General features: G+C 35.5%; 2 protein-coding genes and 1 long non-coding RNA gene across 3 annotated transcripts in view; 2 read left to right on the forward strand and 1 right to left on the reverse strand.

Annotated features, from left to right (window-relative positions):
* The window catches only part of LOC144377779 (uncharacterized), a 53456-nt gene that overhangs the window by 11295 nt on the left and 15318 nt on the right, over positions 1-26843 (reverse strand). Inside the window, exon 3 of the long non-coding RNA XR_013438868.1 lies at positions 17783-17873. This is a non-coding gene — a long non-coding RNA (uncharacterized LOC144377779). The remainder of the gene's footprint in view (positions 1-17782; positions 17874-26843) is intronic.
* On the forward strand, positions 1032-6377 carry LOC101977489 (olfactory receptor 4F15). The gene is made up of 2 exons (XM_005337151.5): positions 1032-1710; positions 5080-6377. Exon 2 carries the CDS (start codon positions 5095-5097, stop codon positions 6049-6051), a length of 957 nt encoding a protein of 318 aa, XP_005337208.1. The 5' UTR covers positions 1032-1710; positions 5080-5094; the 3' UTR covers positions 6052-6377.
* Positions 25686-26624, forward strand: LOC101977774 (olfactory receptor 4F3/4F16/4F29). Its single transcript, XM_005337152.4, has one exon. It carries the CDS (start codon positions 25686-25688, stop codon positions 26622-26624), a length of 939 nt encoding a protein of 312 aa, XP_005337209.2.

Below are 26843 nucleotides of genomic sequence, written 5' to 3' on the forward strand. Positions count from 1 at the left end.
CCCTCCTGTGACCCATTATCAGCATTTTCCCTTGTTGTTTTGGACATGGTGAATGCATTTTTGGAGACAATTTCCTTGGCTAATTGACTTTAGCTTTGCAGTACCAGGTCATTATAGTTTTGTTTGGTCACTGGCCTCCCCAGTGCAGTAATTAGCATTTTTTCATTTATAGAAACATTTGATACACTTCAAAGTAATTGAGATAACAGTCTGTGAATAGCTTTGAAGGAAGTATGGCATGCTCAGAACAGGAAGACATTAAATTATTTTAACTTCAGCGGCGAGGAAGACCCAGGTAACATCTTACTCATTGCACACATCACTAAGTTGGGGACACACAGAAGCAGGTGGTGGTGGTGGTGGGGGGCAAGATGAGAATCACAGCAGAAAAATAAATATGAACTATTGTGGATATAGAAAAGTAACCTTAATTTTAAACTAGAATTGGGAATGACTTGGAGATTCACAGGTGCAGCTGATAGTTGGTGACAGATCTGGAGTTTGTACCATGGCTTGGTTCAGGATAGGATGAAGATGAAGGTTAAGTTGTTAACCATATCAAGGAACCTTTAGGAAAATTTGTTAGCATTGAAAATAAGGACAAATATGCTTATCATCTTCCTAACAAGCTTGTTGTCTGCTTTACTTTTCTTTAGAGGAGAGCTAAGACATAAAGAAGAGGAAGTTCATTAGATACTAGCGACAAATACACTTAAAAAAAAATAAAACTCCATTTTTATGGAATCAAGAAGGAAAAAGAATGCCTGAAAACTTTCCTGGAAAAAAAAACATTTAGGAACCTAACTTGCCCTAAAGTGAAATAATGTGATATCAGTTAGAGTTAGGTGATGAAAAAATGGAGAAAAAAGTGGGAAACTAGATGTGCAATGTTTAACAGCCAGGAGTCAATCTTCTGGTTCTTGTTTGTGTTTTTAAAACATTTATTATAATTTTTTCTAGGTCAATTCAACGACAGGTTTGGTGGTGAAATGGGGTGAATAGGCAAAAGGGATAAAGGGATAAAAGATGGATCCTATGAAGAAAATCTAAGGGGATTAAAACTGGAGGGTACAGAGAAGTGACCTTATTTGATTTTATCAAGTTTAAGGATATTAAACTCAGATAAATATCTGAGATAGTTGCTGGCAACTTCTTTGTGCCCACAGAGGATGAATTAGGTTGGACATTGGCTTCATCAAAAGGATGAAAGATTTTCTTTTTGCAAAGGACAGTCTTTTGATTATTAAGTCAATAAAAAGCAGGACACCCAGACAATAAAATGAATTTTAAAACCTGGTTAACTGGGGAAGAACTGACATGTCCTGGGTGGAAAAACATAAGAAAGGAACTGATTCAGAATATATTTTTAGTTTTCTTTTAGCTTAATGATTTTATTAATTAGAGATAATGAATAGCTCTTTTCCCCTCTGAAAATTTAAAATGTAAAGTTATCATGAAGCAAATCTAAAATATAGCCTAATTCTATTCAAATGAAGACAGAACTAGAAATCTCAGAGCAGAATATCTATCCCCTGCTGGCAATGATCTTAGGAGGGGATGCACTCTTTTCCATGAGGGTGCAGGATGCCTTAAAGTGATCAAGTGCCCAGCATCTCCCTCTGGAAGCCATTCAGAGACTGATGCCCAGAGATGGATACTTAGTACTCACGAAATCTGAAGACTCAAGACAAGAGCTGAGTAGGTTTCCAGGTATGGTGATATTTTTCTATTTGTATTATTTTCCCTTTGTTCTTAAGAGCTTATAGAGTGGGTTAAATTTTGCTTTCAGTCCCATTAGTCCTATTCTTAGTTCTAGTTGTCATTCCTGTGAAATGAATAACAGTGCTTCTGTTCATAATCTGTCACTTGCAGCAACCCATCCAAGCTAATCCTCCATAAGTAATGACTCAGATTTAAAAGGCATCACACGTCTTTATTATCAGAACTCTTACATCTTGCGTGGGTAAAATCTCAGTTAAGGAAAGCCATCTGGTAACTTATTTATCTGTCTGTCATAGCTTAACCCTTACCTTAGCAGTGTGAGTGAGTCCAGGGCATGCAATATGATAAGCTGAAAGAAGACAGTTCTGGATGCTAATAGAAAATATTTTGGGGCACTGGAGCTTTTAAGATTTCACATTTAGCATGTAAAATATGTCTTAATGAATCCCACTATTATTTATAATCATAATGTACCAATGAAAAAGGATTAAACATTTAAATAAATGCCTATTCTGCCACTGCTTCCTCTCTATCATAAATTTCCATCTAATTGACTATCCAGGTCTCTTGTGGCTTTCAATTATTCAATTTCTCTTTGTATTTATTTTCTTCAGTTTTTAATTTATTTCTTTCTGTTTTTATTTATTTTTTCTTTCTGATTTAAAAAATGAATTTAATTTTCTAAAACTATCTACCTTGCTCTCTGCTTAGGCTTTGTCTTTGTGTAGACTTTACACAGGATCATGTTTTCTCCCTCTGAATGATCTAATAAATCCTCTCTTGGTTTTTCTCTTTTCCTTATAAATTCATTAACAGGCAAGTGCACAATCATTTCTTTTCTTATTCTTATCTGCCTTTTATTGCTGTCAGAATTTCAATTTGGAGGAACAATTACTTATAATCCTACTTTCTAGTGTATTCTCATTGTTCCTACATCAGGGGAGCCTTAATAAAATTTTGGTTAGAAGCATATTTTTTCCCTTAGTGATCAAGATAAATTCTTGTGCTTTGGTTCATTCTTAGATATGTTTTTTTAAATTTATGTTTTAGTTTTTGGCGGACACAACATCTTTGTTTGTATTTGGTGCTGAGGATCGAACCCAGGCCGCACACATGCCAGGCGAGTGCGCTACCACTTGAGCCACATCCCCAGCCCCCTTAGATATGTTTTGATTAGTTTATAGTTCATGATGGGGGTTTGGATACAAATAATAAGATGGTTTATACTGTTCTTACTTAAAATTGTTTTGAAGAAGTCTAGCCAATTATGCTATGTCCATGTATGAATATACTGCATGAATTCTGTTTATATATAATTAAATGCACAAATTAAAAAGTAATAATAGAAGGGAGACCAGTAGAGTACAGCAAGGGGATCAGGTGAAATAAGGAGGGGAGGGAAAGAGAAGGAACTAGGGAATGAGATTTTTTACACCGTGTTGTGTGCATATATGAATATGTCACAATCAGCCCTACTATTATGTTTAATTATAATGAACCAATAAGAAAATAAATTGCTACAACAACCTTAGGGTTTTATTTTTTATTCTTATTTTTTATATATTAAATTTCTTATTCTATTCATTTATTCCACAAAATTGATATCTAATTTTTTCATCTTCATATTATCTCAAATTTCAACACATTGGTAAGCACTTTTGTAAATACTGCATAAATATTTGTTGAATTAATAAGTGAATAAGCCAAGAAATATTCCCAGCATTGTTTTTGAGTTGCTTTTCATTCATTCAGTACAAAGAATTATGATACATGAAACCCACACATAGTGTTTTATAAATATATGTGGGAAGATAAAACAAAGGCATATTTATTAGACAAAATCATTGAAAAATTAAATAGTGTAATAGAAGCTATCAGTACAAGAATTCAGATAAAAGAAGTTAGAATCAACAAGAAGAGACTTTCTGAAGGTGAAAATTAACTTAGTAGCAAGCAGAATGTTTGGGGCTTCCTGAGAGTTGATGAATTACAGAATTTCTTCAAGTGTTTTTACCCTTTCTGGAGAAAGAAGATCTGTATGTAATACCAGAATTGCATTTTCTATGGTGAAGGCGAATTACACAAAATCAAGGATTTTTGTTAATGGTGAATCCTTAGCTTCTGGAATTGTGTCTGGCATTCTGGCTTTACTCCATTCTCCCTCCCCGCTCATTATGGATCAGAATCCACTTATCAGGGACAACATTTGGCCTTTGGCTTTTTGGGATTAGCTTACTTCGCTTAGCATGATATTCTCCAACTTCATCAGTTTACCTGCAAATGCCATAATTTTATTCTCTTTTAAAGCCAAATAATATTCCATTGTGTATATATACCACAGTTTCTTTATCCATTCATGTATTGAAGGGCATCTAGGTTGCTTCCACAGTTTAGTTATTGTGATTTGAGCTGCTATAAACATTGATGTGGCTGCATCACTATAGTATGCTGATTTCAAGTTCTTTGAGTATAACTTTTTATTTGCATACTATTAATATGAATCTTTATTTGAAGACTATTAATATGAACCTCACTAAATCAAGATATACTCTCTTAACTCCAGTGCCATTCTTCAGTCCCACTGATTTATTTCTTCATTCAACCAGTGTGAAGCACTTATGTGACTGTTAGTCACTGTTGGTGATTGTGGTGGTAGTGGGGGCTGCACATGTGGACCAGACAGATTCCCGTACCCAAGAAGCTATATTTTAACTGGAGAGATGGATGTTTATATAATCATGAGAGGCAAAGCAAAATAAATGCTAGTAGTGCAGAAAGCATACAGAGATTTAGGCAGATTGGGAAGATTTCACCAATGAGGGAGTTTTAGCTGGGAAAAATGAACTTTGAGAATTGGATTCTGTGAGATAGAGAATAGAATGAGAGAAAATCTGAAAGCTGAAAAAAGAAGAGAAACATTTGACGTTCATTTGAGCAATATATATATGAGCAATATAGAGACTTTGAAAACTCTATGCTGTGTATGAGTAATTGTGACATGGTTCATATGACTGGTTGAAATCTGTCCATTCATAAGAAGTCAAAGTCTAAAGTATTTGAAGATGACCTTAGATGTCATCCAGGTAGAAGAACAGACTGGGCAGGAGGAAATACAAAGTATTCATGTAATGCAAAACAAAAGCAGAAGGGAAATAGGTCAAAAGATGAAACTAACTTAGTAGTAGAAGTTTTGAAAATCATAATGCTATTTAGGAGCTAGCTATCCCTCTACGTAGAGACCAGTGTAAATGTGATGAAGTTATTTTGCTGTGTGAGTTGTTAACAGGAGAATTATTTCCATGGTTAGAGGCTTGATTTCTTGAGTACTAATACTTGTGCATTTTTTTCTTCCCTTAGGGCACATGAAAACTGATGCTGTTCTCTGGGGCAATGGATGGAATGAATCACTCTGTAGTATCAGAGTTTGTGTTCCTGGGACTCACTAATTCATGGGATATTCAGTTTCTCCTTCTTGTCTTCTCCTTGTTGTTCTACTTTTCAAGCATAATGGGAAACCTTGTCATTGTGTTCACTGTAACCTTGGATGCTCACCTGCACTCCCCCATGTATTTCCTCCTGGCTAACCTCTCAGTCATTGATATGGTGTTTTGCTCAATCACAGCTCCTAAGATGATTTGTGATATTTTCAAGAAGCACAAAACCATCTCATTTTTGGGATGTATTACCCAGATCTTCTTTAGTCATGCTGTTGGGGCCACTGAGATGGTGCTGCTCATAGCTATGGCCTTTGATAGATACGTGGCCATATGCAAGCCTCTGCACTACCTGACCATCATGAGTCCAAAAATGTGTCTATACTTTTTAGTCACTTCCTGGATCATTGGAGTTATCCACTCATCAGTCCAATTAGTTTTTGTGGTAGATTTACCTTTCTGTGGCCCTAATATATTTGACAGCTTTTACTGTGACCTTCCCCGGCTCCTCAGACTTGCTTGCACAAACACTCAAGAACTTGAGTTCATGGTCACTGTTAACAGCGGACTCATTTCTGTGGGCTCCTTTGTTGTGCTAGTCATTTCCTATATCTTCATTCTGTTCACTGTTTGGAAACACTCTCCTGGTGGTCTATCCAAGGCCCTCTCTACTCTGTCAGCTCATGTTACTGTGGTTGTCTTGTTCTTTGGACCACTCATGTTTTTTTACACATGGCCTTCTCCCACATCACACCTGGATAAATATCTTGCTATTTTTGATGCATTTATTACTCCTTTTCTAAATCCAGTTATCTATACATTCAGGAACAAAGACATGAAAGTGGCAATGAGGAAACTATGGAGCCGTCTTATGCATTATAGAAAGATTTCATAAATGGATTGCCTTTTTAATCTTTTTAGAAAGATTTCATAAAAGGCGTGGAACTATAGATTCTCTCTCATGGTAGTTGCAGAAAAGATACTCTGCAATTTCACAGAAACATTGAAGATTTATGCCATGTTATATGCACAGAGATTTACTAACTACTAAGTATCTGTTTTACCATTATATTAGAAGTGATGTTATTGTTGACACTCTGTACATTAAAGTGTTAAAAATAAAATCACATGTCTTTTGTAATCTACCATGTTAAAAGTCTATATTCTAAGAAGGTGTCATGTAATTGAGCAGATAATAAATTATATTTTATCTTTTTCCTATATTGGATAGATTAGTCTATTGAAAGACAAACTATGTTCTATGATCTTTAATCTGCTTATTACCTATTTTGATTTCAATTCTTTTATTCCTAATGTTTTTTTTTTTTTTGCTTTTTACTGACCCAGTGTGTACATCTTTTTCTTCTTTATCAGGCTCCTCTGTCTCACAGTTTGGAAAATTGTTATTTGTATATGTAGACTATTAGAATTTAAAATTGGAATGAATTACTGACAACATTTTTCCTGATCTCTTCAAGTTATATATGTTAAAAAAAAAAGAAGAGAAACAGCTGTGATTTGTCCAAGGGCACATCATTAGAAATCATCAGGGAGCACTAAGCACTAGAAACTGAGTCTCTGAGTCTGCTTATTAGGTAATCAATCAGTGCCCTTTCACTTTCAAATCAATTTTGTGTTTGAATTTATGCTCACAATTCACTCTTAAAGTTTTTTTTTTTTTTTTAACGTGGTGCTGGGGATTGAACCCAATGCTTCATGTATGATAGACAAGAACTCTACCACCAAGCCACAACCCCAGCCCTACTCTTAAACAGTTTTTATAGGCTTAATTTTGAGCAATAGAGCTTTATATACCTCTTTTTTATTCATTCCTCTGAGTAAGTTGTCATTAGCATTTCTTTATCATTCCTAAATCCTTCCCTAATTTCTATCACTACATTTCTTTGTTCAAGACTTACCAAAGCTGAATTTTAAGCCATTGTTTTAATTACAAAAAGTTTAACCCTCACTACTAAGTAGTATTCTTTTGTTTATAGTTGTGTTTATGAGGATGCTTGATTAAAATTTACTATATGGGCATGAATGCCCCCTGAGTAACAAAGTAAATGATGCTTCCTTATCCCTAAAAATTATCAATATTTAATCTATTTTGAATTTCTATATGGTGAGGCAAGGCTTGCATTTACTTTTTCTCTGTTCCATTTCTTTCCTTTGAATTGAAGCAATGTATTTTAATACACTAAATTATTATATATTTTGGGACCTATTTCTGGAACTATTTTATCAGCTGTTCTATTTGTCTATTGTTTTGTCCAAACCGTACTCTTTTTTTTTTTTTTTGCAGGTCAGATAAAATAATTTAATAAATAATATTCCAAATAAATGTATAATAAAATTATGAAACAAAAATGTCAAGAATGGGCAATTAATCATAAAGTTTTAGTATAGGAGAAGGGCATTAGCTATTCACATTTATGATTCAGGGGCTAAGAAATCAAGTACTTAACTTCCTCACATGTTCTTGCTGACATGTTCTTTACTTGGTTGGCTTCTGAAAATGGTTAAGCAACCACTCTGTCCACCTATAGACCCCTGGAAAGAGGCCCATCCAAGCTAAGCCCTAGCATAAGTCCGTACAAAAGTCCATTCCAGGTCACCCACCCAGGCAGAACAAGAATCTTTCCCTTTTTACCTTCCTGTGCCCATAAACTCTTATTTCGTCTCAAACACAGTTACTATAAGATATTTTATTTCATTGAAAAAAATCTGAACAAAGAACCAAATTTGGTTCCCTTAAAAGTGAGGGTAAGAGGGAGGGTAAGAGTGCTTTGTCCCTTATGGTTCTGCCACTATCTTATCTCTGACTCTGAGGCCCTATGAGAATCACAGGTGTCCAAGAGAATTCTGCTAAGCCTGATTTGGCCTTGAGAGTAGCTGCTTTCTGGCCTACAGACTGCTGAAATCTTGAGAGCTGCTATGGCAATTATTAAAAATGTGTGAATAAACAGAATGCCTAGGAACTGGATTGTTGGCAGTAATACTTCAACTTTGAAAGAAAATAAATAATTTATAAAAAATCATTCTAATATGTAGAAAAACATTTCAATTCTCTGGGACCAAGACCTCCCCCTTATTTACATTTCCAAAGCCATTGAGTGAACCCAGAACTGGCCAGGGAGCACTGAGGCAGGGTTTTCTCTGTGGGGTATGCCAGTCTCATACTAGATAATTAGATGAAGACAAAACCGAAGGTCATTTGCTCATTTTGTGAGAGGACAGGGAAATTGCTGGAGGCAAAACAAACAAGATTTAGTGTTGGATTAGTTTCAACTCCTCATAAGCCTTAAAACTCTTGGAGCAATGTCCTGCGTCCTTGAGAACCAGGTTTAAGCAAGTTACTATACTGAATTATTTGTTGCCATAGAGTTGAGAAATAATTCTTTTTCATTTCTCTCATCCTCAAAATCCAAGTGGTTTGGGTAGTTCATGGATTGGTTAGGGAAAGTACAAAAGTATTCAAGTGAAAAGGCTCATATGGAGAGGGCACTACATTAACTTCTTGGCCTCAGAGAAGCTTTTTTTAAAAAATTATTTATTCTAATTTGCTATACATGACAGCAGAATGCACTTCAATTTATAGTACACATATAGAGCACAATTTTTCATGACTCTGGTTGTACACAAAATAGTCATACCAATTGTGTCTTCATATATGTACTTACAGTAATGATGTCCATCTCATTTCGCCAACTTTCCTACCCCCATGCCCCCTCCTTTGTCCTCCCTTCCTTTGCCCTGTCTAAAGTTCCTCCATTCCTCCCATGCTGCCTCCCCGCCATCCCCATTATGGATCAGCATCCACATATCAGAGAAAACATTCGGCCTTTGGTTTTTAGAGATTGGCTTACTTCACTTAGCATGATATTTTACAACTCCATCCATTTACTTGCAAAAGCCATAATTTTATTCTTTTTTAAAGCTGAGTAATATCCCATTGTGTATATATACCACAATTTCTTTATCCATTCATGTATTGAAGGGCATCTAGATTGGCTCAACAGTTTAGCTATTGTGAATTGTGCTGCTGTAAAAATTGATGTGGCTGTGTTCCTGTAGTATGCTGTTTTTAAGTCCTTTGGGTATAGACCAAGGAGAGGGATAGCTGGGTCAAATGGTGGAGGAAATGAGGGTCCTTCATCTCCACCTGTATGCCGATCAGGGGAAGGAAGAACTTTTGCTTGCACTGCCACTGGGTTCTATAACTGCAGATGACCATGGTCTCATTGAGGATTTCCTCCACGAAGCAACACTTCTCTGTCTCATCAATGTGGAAGTAGAGCACTTGAACACCACTACCAGTAAGGCTGGCAAACCCCTAGCTTAGACACAAGCCTTCACACCTGGTCCCCATGCGCACGCGCAAGGTTTGGGCTGCTCTGCGCTTCCGCACTGCCAGAGTGTCACAGCAGGAAAGCTGAACTTTACTCTTGAGGACAGTGGACTTATGGTAAGTGCAACATCTGGAAAGGTCAGCCTCCCAACTTCCTATTTATACTTTTCTTAGTAATTTTTTAAAATTATCTTTTAAAATTAACACGTATTATTTGTACATATTATTTTTGTAACATTTCCATACATGCAGGTAGCTTGATGATACTTACTTTTTGTGAGAAACGTGATTGGTGAATTGTGTATGCTGCTTAATTAAGTCACATTAAAATCATTATGCTTCTTTCTCAGAAAGGTAAATTTCAAATATTTCAGAAAATAGAAAATGGAATATTAGTAAAATAGTGTGAAAGTTCTCTTTGTCTAAAAATTGTGCAGTAACTTGGTTACTAAAGATTGGAAAGAACCCTATTGATTGAAGTTTTCTTTTTACGTTTGATGGCATTATGATTGTTTGTAAGCTAGGGAAAGGAACAACCGATATGACTCACATAGTACTTCTCATGATCCAGACATTTTTCTAAGTGATTTACTTTGAATTTTTTGTAGCAGATTCTTTCATTATCCACAATACAGAGAAAGAGTCTGGGGTGCAGATATACTAACTACCCTCAAGATCTATTAGGTTAGACTCAAAGTCTGGCAGTTTGAATTTAGGATCTGCTATCATAATTCCTGCACTACAGTGATTCTTTGGTAATTAAGATGTCAGAAGAATTTTTTCACTTGAAAGCATTTTCTTCATATACTTCACTGATCTTTGAAGGGGAGGGAGGAGGGATGTGATAATGAAAGAGTAGTGGAATGAATCTGACCAATTATTCCTGTGTATGTACATGAATATACCACAACCACCATGTGAATCTCACCATCATGTATATATCCACAATTAAAAAAACTATAAGTGAATAGAAGAAAGATCATTAGAGTAGAGAGAGGGGAACAACTGGAGGGAAAGGGGAAATACTGGGGATTGAATTAGAACAAATTATATTCCATGCTATCATAATTTTGTCAAAATGAATTCTAATGTTATGTATAACTAAAAAAGAACTAATAAAGGAAAAAAAGGAATGCTATCCCTATTTATGGATCTTCCTCTGGTGACCTCATCACCACCAAAGCCCCAAATTTATGGGTCAGCTTACAAATAGTTATTATTTATTTATAATAAACTATGTATTTTGTTTTATGCACTCACTACTATCAGGGAAGTTGAAATTCTGGAATTTCCCTAATAGGTTGTAGAGAGAAAAGTAAAGGCTCAGGAAGATATTTGAGTGGATTCAGTATGTATAAGCTATATAGACAATCCTTAACTCTACTCTTCTGGAAAGGGGTGGAGAGACATGGTATTACCAAGTCTGCTGTGATAAAAATACTGTTCAACAGCTTCATAATTCTACTGCCTAAAAGTACCTATGACCATTTATTTGCATCATCAAATGCCAGGAAAAAAGAAATAGCACATCATTTAAAGACTTTTGGACTCAGAGTTGACATTGGACTTACATTCCTAAGGGTTCATCATTGCCCTCTGGTTTGAGTGGAAGCATATAGGAATTATGTAATACATGGATTCCTAGTTCTGATCAAATGTATATTGGGTTCACCAAATGACAACCCCAATGATGAGGGTCACACCATTTCCTGAATGTATAATTGGAATGTATGTACTTGGAAGTTGGTTCAACTTCCACAATCTTTTCTTGCCCTGTGAGTTATAGTTGTTATATTGGTGAAGGTACTGAAAATTTTCCATTCCTGGGCTAAGATAGTGTTTCAAAATTTCTCTTGCATTTTTTATGGTAGTGGTGGTAAAAAGATACCCGCAAAGTATGGGAATGATGATCCCTGTCTTATCTGTACTTAATTCACTAGTGTGTCCCCTTACAGAAATTAGACAATTGCTAGAGAATGACAATGAACCACTGTAAATGCAACCCATGAGTGATCTTAATTGCAGCTTCTGTGCTAACGGTGGTATTTTTTGCTGGAGTCATTTAACATAGTCTTGAATGTATGATATGTGACTGCTGATCTGGTAAACTTTCTTTTACATTTCTTTCAGAAAGGAGAATTCGAAATAGAATTTATTTGGAATGGACCTATATATACATTTACAGTTTTATCCTTTGTAACAATATAGTCTGGAAAGACCTGGACCAGTTGAGTGTTTTAAAACATTATAATGATCCATTATCTTAAGATAGCATTCTTCAAAACCTGACAAATAAGAATTGGCCAGTATTGGATGCTTTGGTAATACGTATATGCTCTCAAAGGGGCAAATAAGTTCTATGAAGAATTATTAAATTGTCACATCATTAAAAATTTTAGGAGTTTAGTTTAGAGCATGTCAGGTCATTGTTTTCAAAGTAAAGGAAAATTATTGCATCTTCTGTCTTCCAACACTGAATAGGAAGCACTATGCCAGGTAGGTTTCTTTGGAGGAAGGCTATTCTATAATCAGGAATACCACTCCAGTCTATGTACTAGAGGATATGAAAGGCTGACATCCTTGAGCGGGGTACAGATATGCAAAAAATATATAAATTTTTTGCAGTGGGTCAAGATTCTTTGAAAATAGCCTTTCTGTGTAGGCCATACTATCTGGCATATTCTGTGGTATTAGAAAAATTGGTGGAGAGAAAAGATGTTTATTGCCAAGCACCAGTTGGATTATTACAACAAAAATCTGTGTGGGCTTGAGCAACCACTTTCTTAAGTATTACAGAGTAATATGTAGACAGAAGATGCCACCACACATAATACTATACCAAGGACCCACATTAAAGAAATGGAGGTATGAGAGTTAGCTTATGACCATTACATCTACTGTACTCAGTAATAGAATCTGCTGGTCTAATAGAGCAGGGATGGCTCATTTCATATGAAGCTGAAGCACCTGCTTGGATATGATATTTTGAGAATAGGATGAATTCTGTAGGTTACTCTATAGATAATAAACCAATAATTATCATTTGGTATTGTGTCTCCATTAGATTGCATATATATGTCCAGAAAACAAGGTATGATTGGGAACTTAAGCCTCACATCCTTGCAACTTTGGACATTATGTGTATAGAAGTCCTGATTTTCACAGTTAGATGGAGCTTTTCTACCACAGACACAAGAGTCGCATTAAAATGTGATTAATGGAAATTGCTCAGCAAAGTCAGGCTGCTTCTGCCAAGAACAAACAGACAAAATGAGCAACCATCATCTTAGCAGGGACAGTTGCTCATTAGGAAGAAGTAAGGCTGTTATCAGAGTAAGGAAAACACAGTTTGGCACTAATTGATCTACACAGGTGACTTTTAGTACTTCCTTAACCAACTGTGATGGTAAATGGGCCGCTACAACAGCCAGGGCTTGGGAAGTACATAGTGTTCAGTGGTTTAGCGTACTCATGGGTAAGTGTCTAAATGAACTTATGAGCCAAGTAGGTTAGATTTTGCCAGCTGAGGACTCTAGCCAGTACAGGATAGGAGGCATATGAGTGCCAGATGTGATTTCAAGATTCACTTCAGGAGCAAGTATTGTAACTCATCCCATTAACTTTTCTTATAATATGCCTTTACATTAGGAGATGTATCTAAATCCTGAATGAGCCTTTCCCAGAACTCAGGTGAAGCATAAAGATGCAAGTGGCTCCAGGTGGAATTTATGGATGCTGTATTGTGCTACTCAGATTCCCTCCTTAGGTCAGAAGGGTTCTGTCCCCCAGCTGATGGAAGCCCTATTGTCTTATGTCTCTAATCAATCTTCCCTCTTTGGCATAGTCTTTGCTAGGGAGAGCTGACTTATCTAAGGCTATGCCCTCACTTTGTGGTAATTTGAATATAATCAGTTGTTAGTAGTCCACTTGGGACAATTATCAAAGGTTTTCCCAAGTGTAGAACTTTCTGAAAGGGAGATGAAACTATATTATAATTTTACTGTTGTCCAGCTTCTCCCTCTGCTGCATCTGGCTTACCTCCTATCTTCAAATAGAATTGATCCTGAGAGCAATCTCAGATAAACTTGATGCATGCTGTTCTACATCTCAGAGTCTGGAGGGGATTGGTATGATATGGAATATTATGTTGGTCCACCACTCTAATAATAACTTGATAACTGGACTTGATGATTTAGAAGTAGTAAGTATCCTAGATGCCTTAATAAGACATATGTGTTCCACATAATGGAAGATGAATCCTGCATATATTCATAGACCTCCAACATTAGTGACTTCTCTCTCTAAGTGGTTTGAGTCATGTCATGTTGTTTTTTCTGAAGTTGCCACATTGCAGAGAAAGAAACCCAGTCCTCACCTAATCTCTTTGGATTTTGGAGGCAGTATATACAGTATGTGAGAGTATTGCTCTAGCATATTTATTGGGAGGATTCATAAGCTTCCAGATATGAGAGTTGTCTGGAGCAAAGAAAGTCTCTCTAGACAGGCTGGAGGCAATAAATAACCTTCATGAGTTGCAGACTCAGATTCCTATGGTGTCCAACTCCTTCAACATCTCTTTCCAGTGAGCATGTTCTATATGATCAATTAACAGTGAGTTTGGATTATGAATGGATAAATATGTCATGTAAGTGAATGTTCACTGCATTATTAAAACAGACTCTGAGGTTGTCCTGAGAATAATTATGAAGTAAAACCCTTTTAATGTGAAGAATTTCAGGGAATTCACTATATACTTCCCTTGGAAAGTATAATGACTTGAGGAACATCTCTTTCTAATTTTGGTAGGGCAAATGAATGATTTGTTTGGTTGTTAGGGCTAAAGAATGAAGATCATAAAATTACTGACATGAGATTCTGCAGAGGCAGGCACGATGATATATGCCTATAATCCCAGAGACTCAGGAGGCTGAGGCAGGGGGATCATAATTTTAAGGCCAGCCTTAGCAACTTATCAAGGCCCAAAGCAACTTAGTGAGACCCTGTCTCAAAATAAACACAAAACCAAACCAAACAAAAAAGACTGGGGACTTAGCTAAGTGGTAAAGTACCCTGAGGAATAAAAAAGGAATGAGCTTCTTTAGAGAGAATATAGCTGGGTTTTTCAGAAAGGCTGTGGGGAATTAAGATATTTATGGCCTATGAAAAATGATGTTAGAAGTTATTCTCTGAATAAGAACAAGATGATTAATTTCTGTAATGTCACTCAGCTGCTTTCCCTATCTATCCTAGGACTCATTAATTGGCACTAAATAAGTATATACTTGGTGCTTAATTGGTATTAAATAGTGACCATACAGCAAAGATAAAGTCTTTGTATGGAGTCAACAACAGTTTCCCCTCACTAGGGGTAATCTTGTATCATCACTATTGCATGCCCAAACCACCAGCATGAAGGTAGATCCTTTGTATACTGTGTGGTACCGTACTTCATCATGCCTTCAACTGGACTAGCTGTTCACTGTGTGGCAGGTGGAAAAAAGGTAAGCCCTTATTTTATGGAAGGCATAAAGACTGGTTTTCATAGAGATATACATTTATCCTAGGTTCTGACTTTTCCTTCCAACACTACAGTTCATGAAATTGTAGAATACCTCTCCTGCCTTATCTATTACTAGGGTGTAATTTCAGTTTTATAGAAAATGAAGTATAACAATGGACTGATATGTATTGAATTCACTGGCTATATTTGTACTCTGTAAGTCAAAACCACTCACTGGTAAATGCTTTGCATGTTGTATAATTTATTCGGTGCATCCTTTAAATCAGTGGCAATATGTACTGATTCTTGTAGTATATATATTATATTATATATAATATATATTATATTTATATATATTCTGACCATATAAATATATATACCATATTATATTTATATATATACATATACCATATATTTATATGGTCAGAATATATATAATGTGAAAAAAGTCACAAATGTAAAACAAAACTATATGTTTGAAAAATCTCTCTCTTTTACTTTTTAAGACTTTGAATTCCTCTATGACATGGAAATATGATAACATACCATAAACGCTATGTAAACTCCAATATGCAGTAAGATCTATGTTACTTGACATTAACATATGGTCAATATTAAGTTAGTAGGATGATTTTTATCTTTTCTCTATACATATTATGTATCTTGATTCTAGGGAAATCTTACATATCAACCTCACATGTGGCTAATGCCTCTTATTCTACAGCACTCAGACCAAGTCTATTACCTCTTTTATATCTGCATAATATTGGGTGTAGAGAAGGCCACTTGAGCCACTCTGATACCCTTGCCTTAATCCATGTGTGCCAGTCCTGATGTGAAGAGAGGCTTCAAGTGAAAAAGAGATGCTCTATTTACAGGAGTCCTTGAACTTAGATCCTCCTGCCTCAGCCTACTGGCTTTCTGGGATTATAGGTGTAAACCATAGAGACTGTGTGCCTCCTATTCTTTTGAATTCTGTTTAATGAGATTGGAGGTCCTTGGGCCCCAGAGAAGAATTTTCCACAGGGAACACAGCTGATAATGGCCTCTGACTGCTTGGGGCTCTTTATGTCATGTACCAAAGTTCAAAAAGTCTCTGTTTGACATTTTGTGGTCTGAGGAAAGAGTTAAAATGGAAACTCATGAGTCATTAGTTGAAATATTTGAAGTTATACATCAAGGTAATTAATTCTTGGGTATAGTGTGTTCTATCTTTCTGTGTTGATAAATGTATACTATGTTAATATTTGTATATTTATACCTAATTTGGAAAAACCACATTTATGGATTTGTGATGTTTGAGGATCAGAAAAAAATGAATAAGGAGGGAAGTAGGGTCCAGGTAGGTATCTCTCAAAATCTTCATTTCATGTTGATGGGCATGGCTGGAGAGAGGTCAGTTTAGGGCCTTTATGGCATGGGTCAGAGCAGTATATTATTTTTTGTTTGGGTAAGGGACAGTATGATTATTGGATGACACATCCCAATTACCAGGGAGAAATTTGATTCCTCCTGTATACCAAGGACAAGGAATATTAAATCCAGAACTCAGGGGATCCATGGGATGATTCTTAGTACTCCTTTGCCCAGTAGTTCTCATCAATAGAAAACAGTGGCATCCTAATAAATAAAAGATTATGTCATGATGAGTATCCTATAGGAAAGAAGCTTTGTTCATTCTATCAAGTAGAGAAGTCTCTAGGGTACATACTAATGGAAGACAATGTGAAATGAGAGAAATTCTCTTGTCAAAATAGCCCTCATGAACAGCTACACAAAGTGGGGACTATGACAGCTATGTGTTATGTTAATTACATTTTCCTCTTTGCTAATTTGTAAGAAGCACATACATTCATGGTGGCTCACATTTTTGGATTAGATCACTAATAATTCATTCCTCTCTTTCCTTATTTTTCCCCTCCTCCCTCCTTCCTCCCTACCTTTCCTTCCTTCCTTCCTTCCTTCCTTCCTTCCTTCCTTCCTTCCTTCCTTCCTTCCTTCCTTCCTTCCTTCCTTCCTTCCTTCCTTCCTTCCTTCCTTCCTTCCTTCCATACTGGGGATTTAACTCTGGAGTGCTCTACCACTGAGCTATATACCCTCAGCTCTTTTTCTTTCTTTTTTTTTGGTGGAGGAGGGTGTACTGGGATTGAACTCAGGGGCACTTGACCACTGAGCCACATTCTCAGCCCTGTTTTGTATTTTATTTAGAGATAGGGTTGCATTGAGTTGCATAGTGCTTTGCTGTTGCTGAGGCTCACTTTGAACTCGAGATTCTCCTGCCTCAGCCTCCTGAGCCATTGGGATTACAGGTGTGCGCCACCGTGCCTGGCTCCCTTAGCTCTTTTTAAAATTACATTTGGAGACAAGGTCTCAATAAGATGCCCTGTCTGGCCTTGAACTTGGGATCTTCCTTCCTTAGTCTCCCAAGTCGCTGGGATTACAAGCTTGTACTTCCATGTATGACCAATAATTCTTTATGTTACTCAGTTTCCTCTTTCCCTTCTTGTTTGTTTCCTTGATAAAAGGTGAATGGGAGTTGGGTGTGGTGGCGCATGACTGTAATCCCAGCAAATAGGGAGGCTGAGGCACGAGGATTGCAAGTTCAAAGTCAGCAACTAAGTGAGGCCCTAAGCAACTCAGTGAGACCTTGTTTCTAAATAAGATATAAAAAAGGGTTGAGGATGTTTCTTAGTGATTAAGTGACCCTGGGTTCAATCCCTGGTACCAAAAAAAAAAAAAGTGCAAATAGCCTCTAGTTTCAGTCTCAATACTTACTTCTTATGGGCTTTGGAAATCTGGCCTCACTGGGCTGCACAAACAGGTTCCATTGTCCTCTGTTTTCTTTTGGGTTTTGGCCAAAGTGTAACTGTAGCGAGAGATATGAGATCCAGAATCAGATCATTTCATTTATTTCTCCTCTTCAGGGACACCGTGGGCTGGCTGTGTTACTCTTCAATGGCCCTCTCCATCCACAAATGCTTTATTTCTAGACTTTTACAACTACTTTTTGTCTTTGGTCCTTTAGGCTCAGGAGAGGTAATGTTTCCTCTGCTGTCTTTAGCCTAGGACCCCTAGTTTTTCCTTACACTGTTCACAGCTTTGTGAATATTCTTTTTATTGAGCTTTCTCCAGTTATTTAATTTGACTGTGCCATCTCTTATCTTGATGAGATCCTGACTGATAAAAGTGTGCAAAATTGAAAGTCAAATTCCTTGTTTGCTCCTCTAATAATCCTACTTTCCTGAATTATTTATGGAAAAATTTAAAATCTCTATTTGTCCATAAAAGTAAGTATTTGTTTATTATTTAGTGGTACTGGGGATTGAGCTGAGGGCCTCATGCATGCTAAGTAAGAGCTCTACCACTGAGCTACACCCCAGACTTTTTTTTTTAAATTTAATTTGAGGCATGGTCTTGCTAAGTTTCCCATGCTGGCATTGAATTAGAGATCCTCCTTCCTTAGCTTCCTAAGTAGCTGGGATTGCAGGCATGCACCATGGTGCCTGACTCAGAGGAGTAAATATTTATATGCACAGCAACCTATTATACATGCAAGTTTGCTCTCTACTGTTCTACTTAGTAATGTGTGTGGCTGAGTTTTATACAGTCTGAACTTTCTTTTTAATGACTATTTTAGGAACTGCCTAGAATAAGCCATTACCTATATTTGTAAAATGTTCAAGAAAATAGTACAGATGTATTAAGAAGGCAATATTCAAGTCTCATTTCCTCTTCTCTAGTGTCTCATTACGAGATGTTAGGATGTTTATTTTCTCTGGTAAAACTGAATAGGTCTCTGGGGACAAAGTCCTTTGACCCATGAGGACTGTCTAAACTCATATCTATGCAGTACCACTTGGCCACTGTCCTTAAGCTATAATCAGCTTCATTTCCATGCATGGCAGAACGTTATGGCCCTTATTGTTAAGAGAACACAGGAAGATCTCATACTCCATGAAGGTGCCCTATTCTTTCTTTAGGTTAAATGGAGGATCAGAAATAAATTAATAATATGGAGAACAGGTTTAAGTTTTTGGTCTGACATGATTCTGTTATAGGAATTCCCATGGACATACATCATTTCCTACAGTGCATGAGTATCATCGTAAAACACAGAAGATAGTGTCTAGGGTGACAAATTGAACTACTGGAGAATAATTATGATAAAAGGAAATAATTGTGAAACAGAAGTGGTTAACTGACATGGACTTTCAATTAGAATCACATTGTGTTGGGATAATGTGAAAAATATTAGAAAAATTCAAACAGCTTTATGTTTTGTATTCATCTTGCTATTAATTAATCACACTGTTTCCAGTGATGACTGTATGAATGGTGGTCATCCTCTGTAATTTGGTAAACAGGTAAGAAATATTTAGTGGCACATGAAACTAAGAAAACAAGGGTTGTTATAATTTTGTTTTTATTATAGCTTCAAAAGAGATGATGTGTGTATGTCATGTCATTTTTGCATGGAATGTAGAAAAGTTGAACTGACAAAGAGCAAAACTGTGGTTTTGGAGGTTGAGGGATGGGTGCATTGGTGAGATGTTGATCAAAGGACATAAAATTTAGTTAGTGAAGAAATAAGTTTAAGAGCTGTATTGTACATCAGGATGACTGTAGTTATTAATGATATGTTGTATATGAAAAGAGTAGATTTTAAGATTTCTCAATTCAGTAAATAAGTATATGTGCTAATGCATATGGTAGTTTGATTTAGCTATTCTACAGTGTATCCAAACATTATGTTGTACATTATAAATCTATAAAATTTGTGTTTGTTAATTAAAAAAAGAGATGAGGTACAAACTGTGAAAATAGAAGCAAATTTATTAAGATATGTTTAAGTTTTCCGGATGGAAGAGATGTCCAAAGAGTAGAAGAGATATCCAAAATTCAGAGATGAATAAATTGCTACTAGTATAGATGTTATTTTAAAATAAAACGTGGAAAATTAAAGTAAAACAAAATTACCAGGAAATTGAGTTAGTTCTGTTTTCTTATGTGCTTTTGAATTTCAAAGTGTTTTGTATCATTTTTTTGTTTTGGAAAAATTCTTTAAAACACATTTTTTCCCATATTTTTTTTTTTACTGGTACATTATAGTTGTACATGTTGGTGGGATTTGGTGTTGCATATTTGTACATGCACACAGTATAACAATATAAATTGGCCAATATCAATCCACAGCACTTCCCGTTCCTCTCTGCTTCCCACCCTGTGGTTTTTTTCCTCTACTGATCTTCCTTTGCCTTTTGGAGACCTACCTCCACCTTTCTTTTCCTTTTTCCTCTCTAGTTTCTGCAAATGAGAGAAAACATGAGCCCTGACCTTCTGAGTTTGAGTCTTTTTGCTTAACATTATGCTCTTTAGTTCTATCCATTTCCCTTCAAATGCCATAATTTCATCTTTCTTTATGATTGAATAAAATTCCATTGTTTATATATACCACATTTTCTTTATCCATTGATCTGTTGCCAGGAAACTGGGCTGATTGCATAAATTGGCTATTGTGAATTGTGCTGCTACAAACATTGACATGACTGTATCACTATAGTATGATGATTTTAGTTGTTTTGGATAATATGAAAGAGTGGGATAGCTGGGTCATATGGTCATTCAATTCCTAGTTTTTTGAGGTATCTCCATACTGCTTTGCAGAGTGGTTGTACTAATTTGCTTTCCTACCAACAATGTTTGAGTGTAACTTCCCCCTATATCCTCTTTAGCATTTATTAACCTAATTGGACAATATTGAATTTGTATTATTATTATTTGTATTTTAAAAAAATCTTATTTATTTATTTATTTTTATGTGGTTCCAAGGAATGAAACAGTACCTCATATGTGCCAGGCAAGTGCTCTATCACTGAGCCACAATCCCAGCCCTATTATTTGTATTCTTGATGACTGCCATTCTGAGAGGTAAAATATCAATGTAGTTTTGATTTGTATTTCCATAATTGCTAATTATGTTGAGCAATTTTTTTCACGTATTTGTTGGTCATTTGTGTTTCTCCTTTTGAGAAGTGTCTGCTTAATTCATTTGCCCATTTATTAATTGGCTTATTTGACTATATTGGTGTCAGGTAAAAATGTTCTCTCTTGAGAACAGTCAATCTAAGAAGTTGCTTCAGAGCATAATCAACAGGGCTGTAAGTATTTGATCATTTTTATGTGAATGGGCACCATTCCTTGTTATTCCATTAGAAACATGCTTATGACTATTGCTTAGGACTGAGAATTGGATCCTGACTCTACCTCAAGTGGATTTAGTTTTGATGACCCAAACTGTGTGGATTTCTGTTTTCTAATGTTTGGTACTATACTTCTTTTTCTTTTAGTATATCTAGGGATAATTTCTTATTGACTTCTGCCATTTTCTTTTCTTCCCCAGTACCTGTTTTAGGGCAATTAAAGACAACTTAGTATTGCCCAATTAGGTTATACTTACAATATCTTTGCTTTTATATTCAGTTTTCCTTAAATTTCCCAATTTCTTATATTCCTTATTTTTCTTTATGGCTTTGATTTTTATATATTTTCTTTTTCCTTAATTCTACTTCATTTTCATAATCTTCTATTTTCTGTTTTTTTTGTTGCTTCAGAACTCTTATCAGTTTTTTAAATTCATCTTCCCTAATTATATTACTAGGTATATTTTACATTTTTAAGTAATTTCAATGTAAACTCTTTTATCCTAAACTGTGATATCATAAATACGTGATATGCTGTATCTATCGGTATTTCAATTGTAATCTGATTGTTCTATTTTCTGATTTTCAATTGCAATGTGATTTTCCCAGGTTTCCTTTATTATATCTGAGGTCTAAGTTCTCCATTACTGAAACCTTTAACTGATTTTTGATGGAGATAATATTTTTGGTGTCTTTCCTCTTGCCTCTTTTTATTCTGTGCATTGTGTCAGCAGTTGCAAATGTAAAAAAGCACATAGCACAATTCATGTCCTCAATTCATACAAATCTAAAACTAATATAATGTGTTCAGTGTTATTTATTGGCATGAATCAAATGTTATGAGTAGGAACATTTAGATGAGTAAAGTATGGATTCTGCTTATGATGTAATGAGATTGTTGAGAAGGGGAGTCTACTAAAGCATGTGTGTAGCTCTCCATGAGGTATGGATAGCAGTTTTCTCCCAGGTGGAGGAGAGCAATGGTTAGAGATGATGGGACTGGAGTTGGGAAAGAAGGACTTGTATATTTAAAGGCATGATGGAATGTTTATTTTGTGGCAATGTCAAAAAATAAATTGATAATGCTGGATCATGAGATGAAAAAAAAACTAGAAAAAATGAAATAGAAAATGAAGTTAGAAGGTAGCAGCTCTAAAGGGGCTTTGAATGCTTGAAGAGGTTGCAGTTCAACTGGAGGCAGAGAGGATGCTCTAAGCCACTAATGGGATGGTCAGCATCTGCTTTGAGTGCAGATGGAGGCTTGCTGAAGCAGCAGGATGCTATGGAGGTTTTGTAGTGACCCTGGTGAAACCCGATAAGAGAAAGGTACAGATATATATGGCTGACGTATGAAATTTAAAAAGGAAATATGATACACTAACCTATGAAAAAGTGCCGTTAACTGTATCATGGGTATTGCGTGTTTAGTTTCCAGATTTAACACATGAATATTTGCTATTTTTTCATGAGATCTGTTTTTTTTTTTTTTTTTGGTAATAAATCATTACAAACACAGCTGAATTCACTTGTCCTGTCAGTTTCCTTTTTCTTCCTTTCCAGAGAAAATCACTTTTCTGGAGTTGGATATTCTTTTTGTTCAAGCTTTTTTATGGTACATATGTATTTTATGGTATATATGTATATGCATTTATATTTATATTTAATAATATTTAATATGTATGGAATTAAAACTTTGGTAGATTTATATGAATATACTATTTTATAATCTGATATTTTCCATTAAATATTATATTAAATCTGATTCATTCTTATTACTTTCCAAAATTTCCAAATAATTTATTTCAGTGAATTAATATACAATAATTTATTTATAAATTATTTCATTACTAGATGCATTTCGGAGGAAGAATAATTATATTTGGTATCATATTAGTTCACATTCTCATTTTGGTGACATTAATTTTCTCCATTTTACTTATGGGAAAAGTGCTCAGAGATGAAATGTATGTTATTCAAGATCATCAAGTTATTAGGTAGAAGAATGTGAAACATAGTTTTTCATATACTGAAACCTATAATCATTATATTATTACATGGAGATTTTAAAATTGTTATTAGATCTTATAAGAGCTAAAATAGAGATGAATTCAAAGGAAGACACAATCTTGCAACCTCTAGTAACAATTAAAGCTTGCTGGACCCTCTCTAGAGGCTTCATTCCTCTGGAGACAGAGTTGAGTGTTAAACTGTCATTTTCTGTTATGAGCCCATATAGAAACCCATCTATTTCAAGTAAGAGTATTTTCTTGAACAATGAGAATGATACCAAATGTTTTAGCAAACTGTCATATTTTCAAGATATTAGAAAGCTGAGAGTTGTCTGGGATGGTTAAATTTGGTGGCCAAAGCAGCACTCATCAATGTCATTAAGTGGCAGTGAGGAGCTGTAAAAGGTGCTCATCTTTCAGTTTCTATCATCACCTTGTCACTTGGGTTCTAGTCTAAGCTCTATCACTAAGTAAGTTTATTTTTTTGTTCAAGTTATTTAATATATTTGGTAATGCATTTCCTGATCTGAAAAGATTAGAGACTTTCCTGAATTAGAGATCTTCAATTTTTCTGTATGTTTTAAAGCTGACCTCATTGATTTGGGTCTCCTAGAATAGATTGGATCTATTTAGATCTATTAGATTGGATTTATCTAGATCTATTCTGACTTTTGGTAGAACAATTTTTTTTTCATTCTACCTTTTATTCTATCCTCATCTGGTAAATTTAACTGCAAACAAATGGATTTTATTTATCTTTTCAGCAAAAATTTATGTGCCATATTTTACATCAGGAGTGATTCTAAATTTTTGTTACTTTGGGTATATGTGGAAGAATGGGATAATATGGGATAATAACTGGGTCAGAGGGTGATTCCATTTCAAGTTTTCTGAGGAACCTCCACACTGCTTTCCACAGTGGTTGCACCAATTTGCAGTCCTACCAGCAATGTATGAGTGTACCTTTTCTTCCACATCCTTGCCAAAATTTATTGTGACTTGTATTGTTGATAATTGCCATTCTGACTGGAGGGAGATGGAATCTCAGTGTAGTTTTAATTTTCATTTCTCTAATGGCTAGAGATATTGAACCTTTTTTCTTATATTTGTTGACAGATTGCATTTTTTATTCTGTGAAGTGCCTTTTCAGTTCCTTACCCATTTATTGATTATTTTTTGGCATACTATGTTATTAAAATATATATTTTATGATATGGAATTTTCATGTTTTCTGCTGGCAAGTAGCATCTTATTTTTTTATTCATTCATCAGTTTTATCTCATGAATTGAATACTATCATGGACAAGTAAAATAAAGAGAAAAAAATTCCCAAATATTTACAAAAATTATATGATTAAGATATACTAATTATTGCACAAATTAGAGTTTCATAGATAAATAAACTTAAGATCAAAGAGTATAAGTAACTTGCCCCAAATCAAAACTGTCAATGGATGAATAATGGAAGAAATCTTGTTTTGTGAATTTAAACCCCGTATTCTTTCTGTAATTAAAATTAAATAATTACAAGTTAACATGATGAATCATCACAGAGATTTGTAAAAATATATTTTCCATTTCACTGTGATGATTCTGCTAGCTTTAAGCTTTTCAGAACATGGATCATGTACTCTAAGGTAGCCCTTCTCAAATTACTGTACCCCAAGGGACCAGTCCTTTTCCCCATTAATTTGCAGTCCTTCACAGGTGGAGATTTTTTGAAAAATACAAAATCGGAAACATTGGTATCATTGTAAGGTTAATTTCTAGAGAAGTTTCTAAACATTTGTTTTCAATTTTTGTACCTAATGTGATACAAAATGATAACAGTTCATAGGTACTTTTCAGTAGACCATATTTTTGTTAATTTAGGAGCCTAAATATGGGTAAATCATAATGCCTGCCTTCAGGAAGTTTATGGTCTCCTTGATGAGTTAGATTTGTACCAATTTTATTTTAATATAAGGGACAGAAAAATAAATAGTAGTAATAATAAAGGGAGATTTCATCGATGTGGCAAATGCAAATTAATTGTGAAGATGACCACATCTTAGAGGTAGGGTTAGAAATAAAGGAAGAAAAGGAGTGTTTTCCAGATGTTTTATTGTATTGAAAGTTGATGCAATAGTGCTTAGTTACATGTGACTGGAGCTGACAAAAAAAGGAAGAGTTTTTTTGGTTTGAGTTCTTATTACTTATGTTGGTCATCTTCTTTCTCACAAGGAACATCACAAAGACTAGCTGGGAGGAATCAGGGTGTTATATTGAATAAAGACAGAACATAAGTGTGGAGAGGAGATTTACATAACTGTGACCAATTTTATATTTCAGGGACTATTAGCATGTGAAGTCAGTTTTAACGCTAAAGTATAAATAAACTTTGACTTCTCTCCTCCTAGATAATTAATATACTTGTCATAATTTGCATTTTCTCCTCTTGTTCTTCAGGCAGCACCTCCAACAAAGCCAATGGGTGGAGCAAATCACTCTGTGGTGTCGGAATTTGTGTTCCTGGGACTTACCAATTCCTGGAGTATCCAACTACTCCTCTTTGGGTTCTCCTTCACGTTTTATGTGGCAAGCATGACGGGAAACTCCCTCATTGTGTTCACAGTGGCTTCTGAGCCTCAATTACACTCTCCCATGTACTTTCTGTTGGCCAACCTCTCCTTCATTGACCTGGGTTTTTCTTCTGTCATCTCCCCAAAGATGATTTATGACCTTTTCAGGAAGCACAAAGTCATCTCCTTTAGAGGCTGCATCACCCAGATCTTCTTCATCCATCTCATTGGTGGTGTGGAGATGGTGCTCCTCATAGCCATGGCCTATGACAGATATGTGGCCATATGTAAGCCTCTTCACTACCTGACCATCATGAGCCCAAGGATGTGCATCTTCTTTTTAGTGGCTGCCTGGGTGGTTGGCCTTATTCACTCAGTGGTTCAATTAGTTTTTGTAGTAAAATTGCCCTTCTGTGGCCCTAATGTGTTGGATAGTTTCTATTGTGACCTTCCTTGGTTCATTAGACTTGCCTGCACAGACACCTACCGACTGGAATTCATGGTCACAGTTAATGGTGGTTTCATCTCTGTGGGCTCCTTCTTCATACTGATCATTTCCTATGTTGTCATCATTCTTACTGTTCAGAAACACTCTTCTGCTGGTTCTTCCAAGGCTCTGTCTACACTTTCAGCTCACATCACTGTGGTGGTCTTGTTCTTTGTTCCTTTGATATTTGTATATGCACGGCCATCTCCCTCCACACACTTGGACAAATTCCTGGCCTTCTTTGATGCAGTTCTGACTCCTTTTCTGAATCCTGTCATCTACACACTAAGGAATCAAGAAATGAAGGTGGCAATGAGGAGAATATGCAGACAGTTAGTGAGTTCCAGGAAGATCTCTTAAGTGATTGGTGGTGTTATAAAGAATACTCATAGACTATTGAAGATCACTGTGATGGTCAAACTCAGATAAAAGCTTCTCTTTGTCCTATCTTGATTTGATGATCCATACTGTATTAAGTCCATTTTATCTTTCACTTAAGAAAGAGGGCCATTAATTTCTGAAAGAGGAGGAATTACATGCAAAATATTTAGAAACCAAAGATTATAATGATTTTGAGCC

Source organism: Ictidomys tridecemlineatus, chromosome 5 (assembly GCF_052094955.1).
Source record: "Ictidomys tridecemlineatus isolate mIctTri1 chromosome 5, mIctTri1.hap1, whole genome shotgun sequence".
Taxonomy (NCBI): domain Eukaryota; kingdom Metazoa; phylum Chordata; class Mammalia; order Rodentia; family Sciuridae; genus Ictidomys; species Ictidomys tridecemlineatus.

Coding starts and splice junctions, on each gene's coding strand:
- LOC101977774 (XM_005337152.4), top strand. CDS start 25,686: ATGGGTGGAGCAAATCACTCTGTGGTGTCGGAATTTGTGTTCCTGGGA.
- LOC101977489 (XM_005337151.5), top strand. CDS start 5,095: ATGCTGTTCTCTGGGGCAATGGATGGAATGAATCACTCTGTAGTATCA.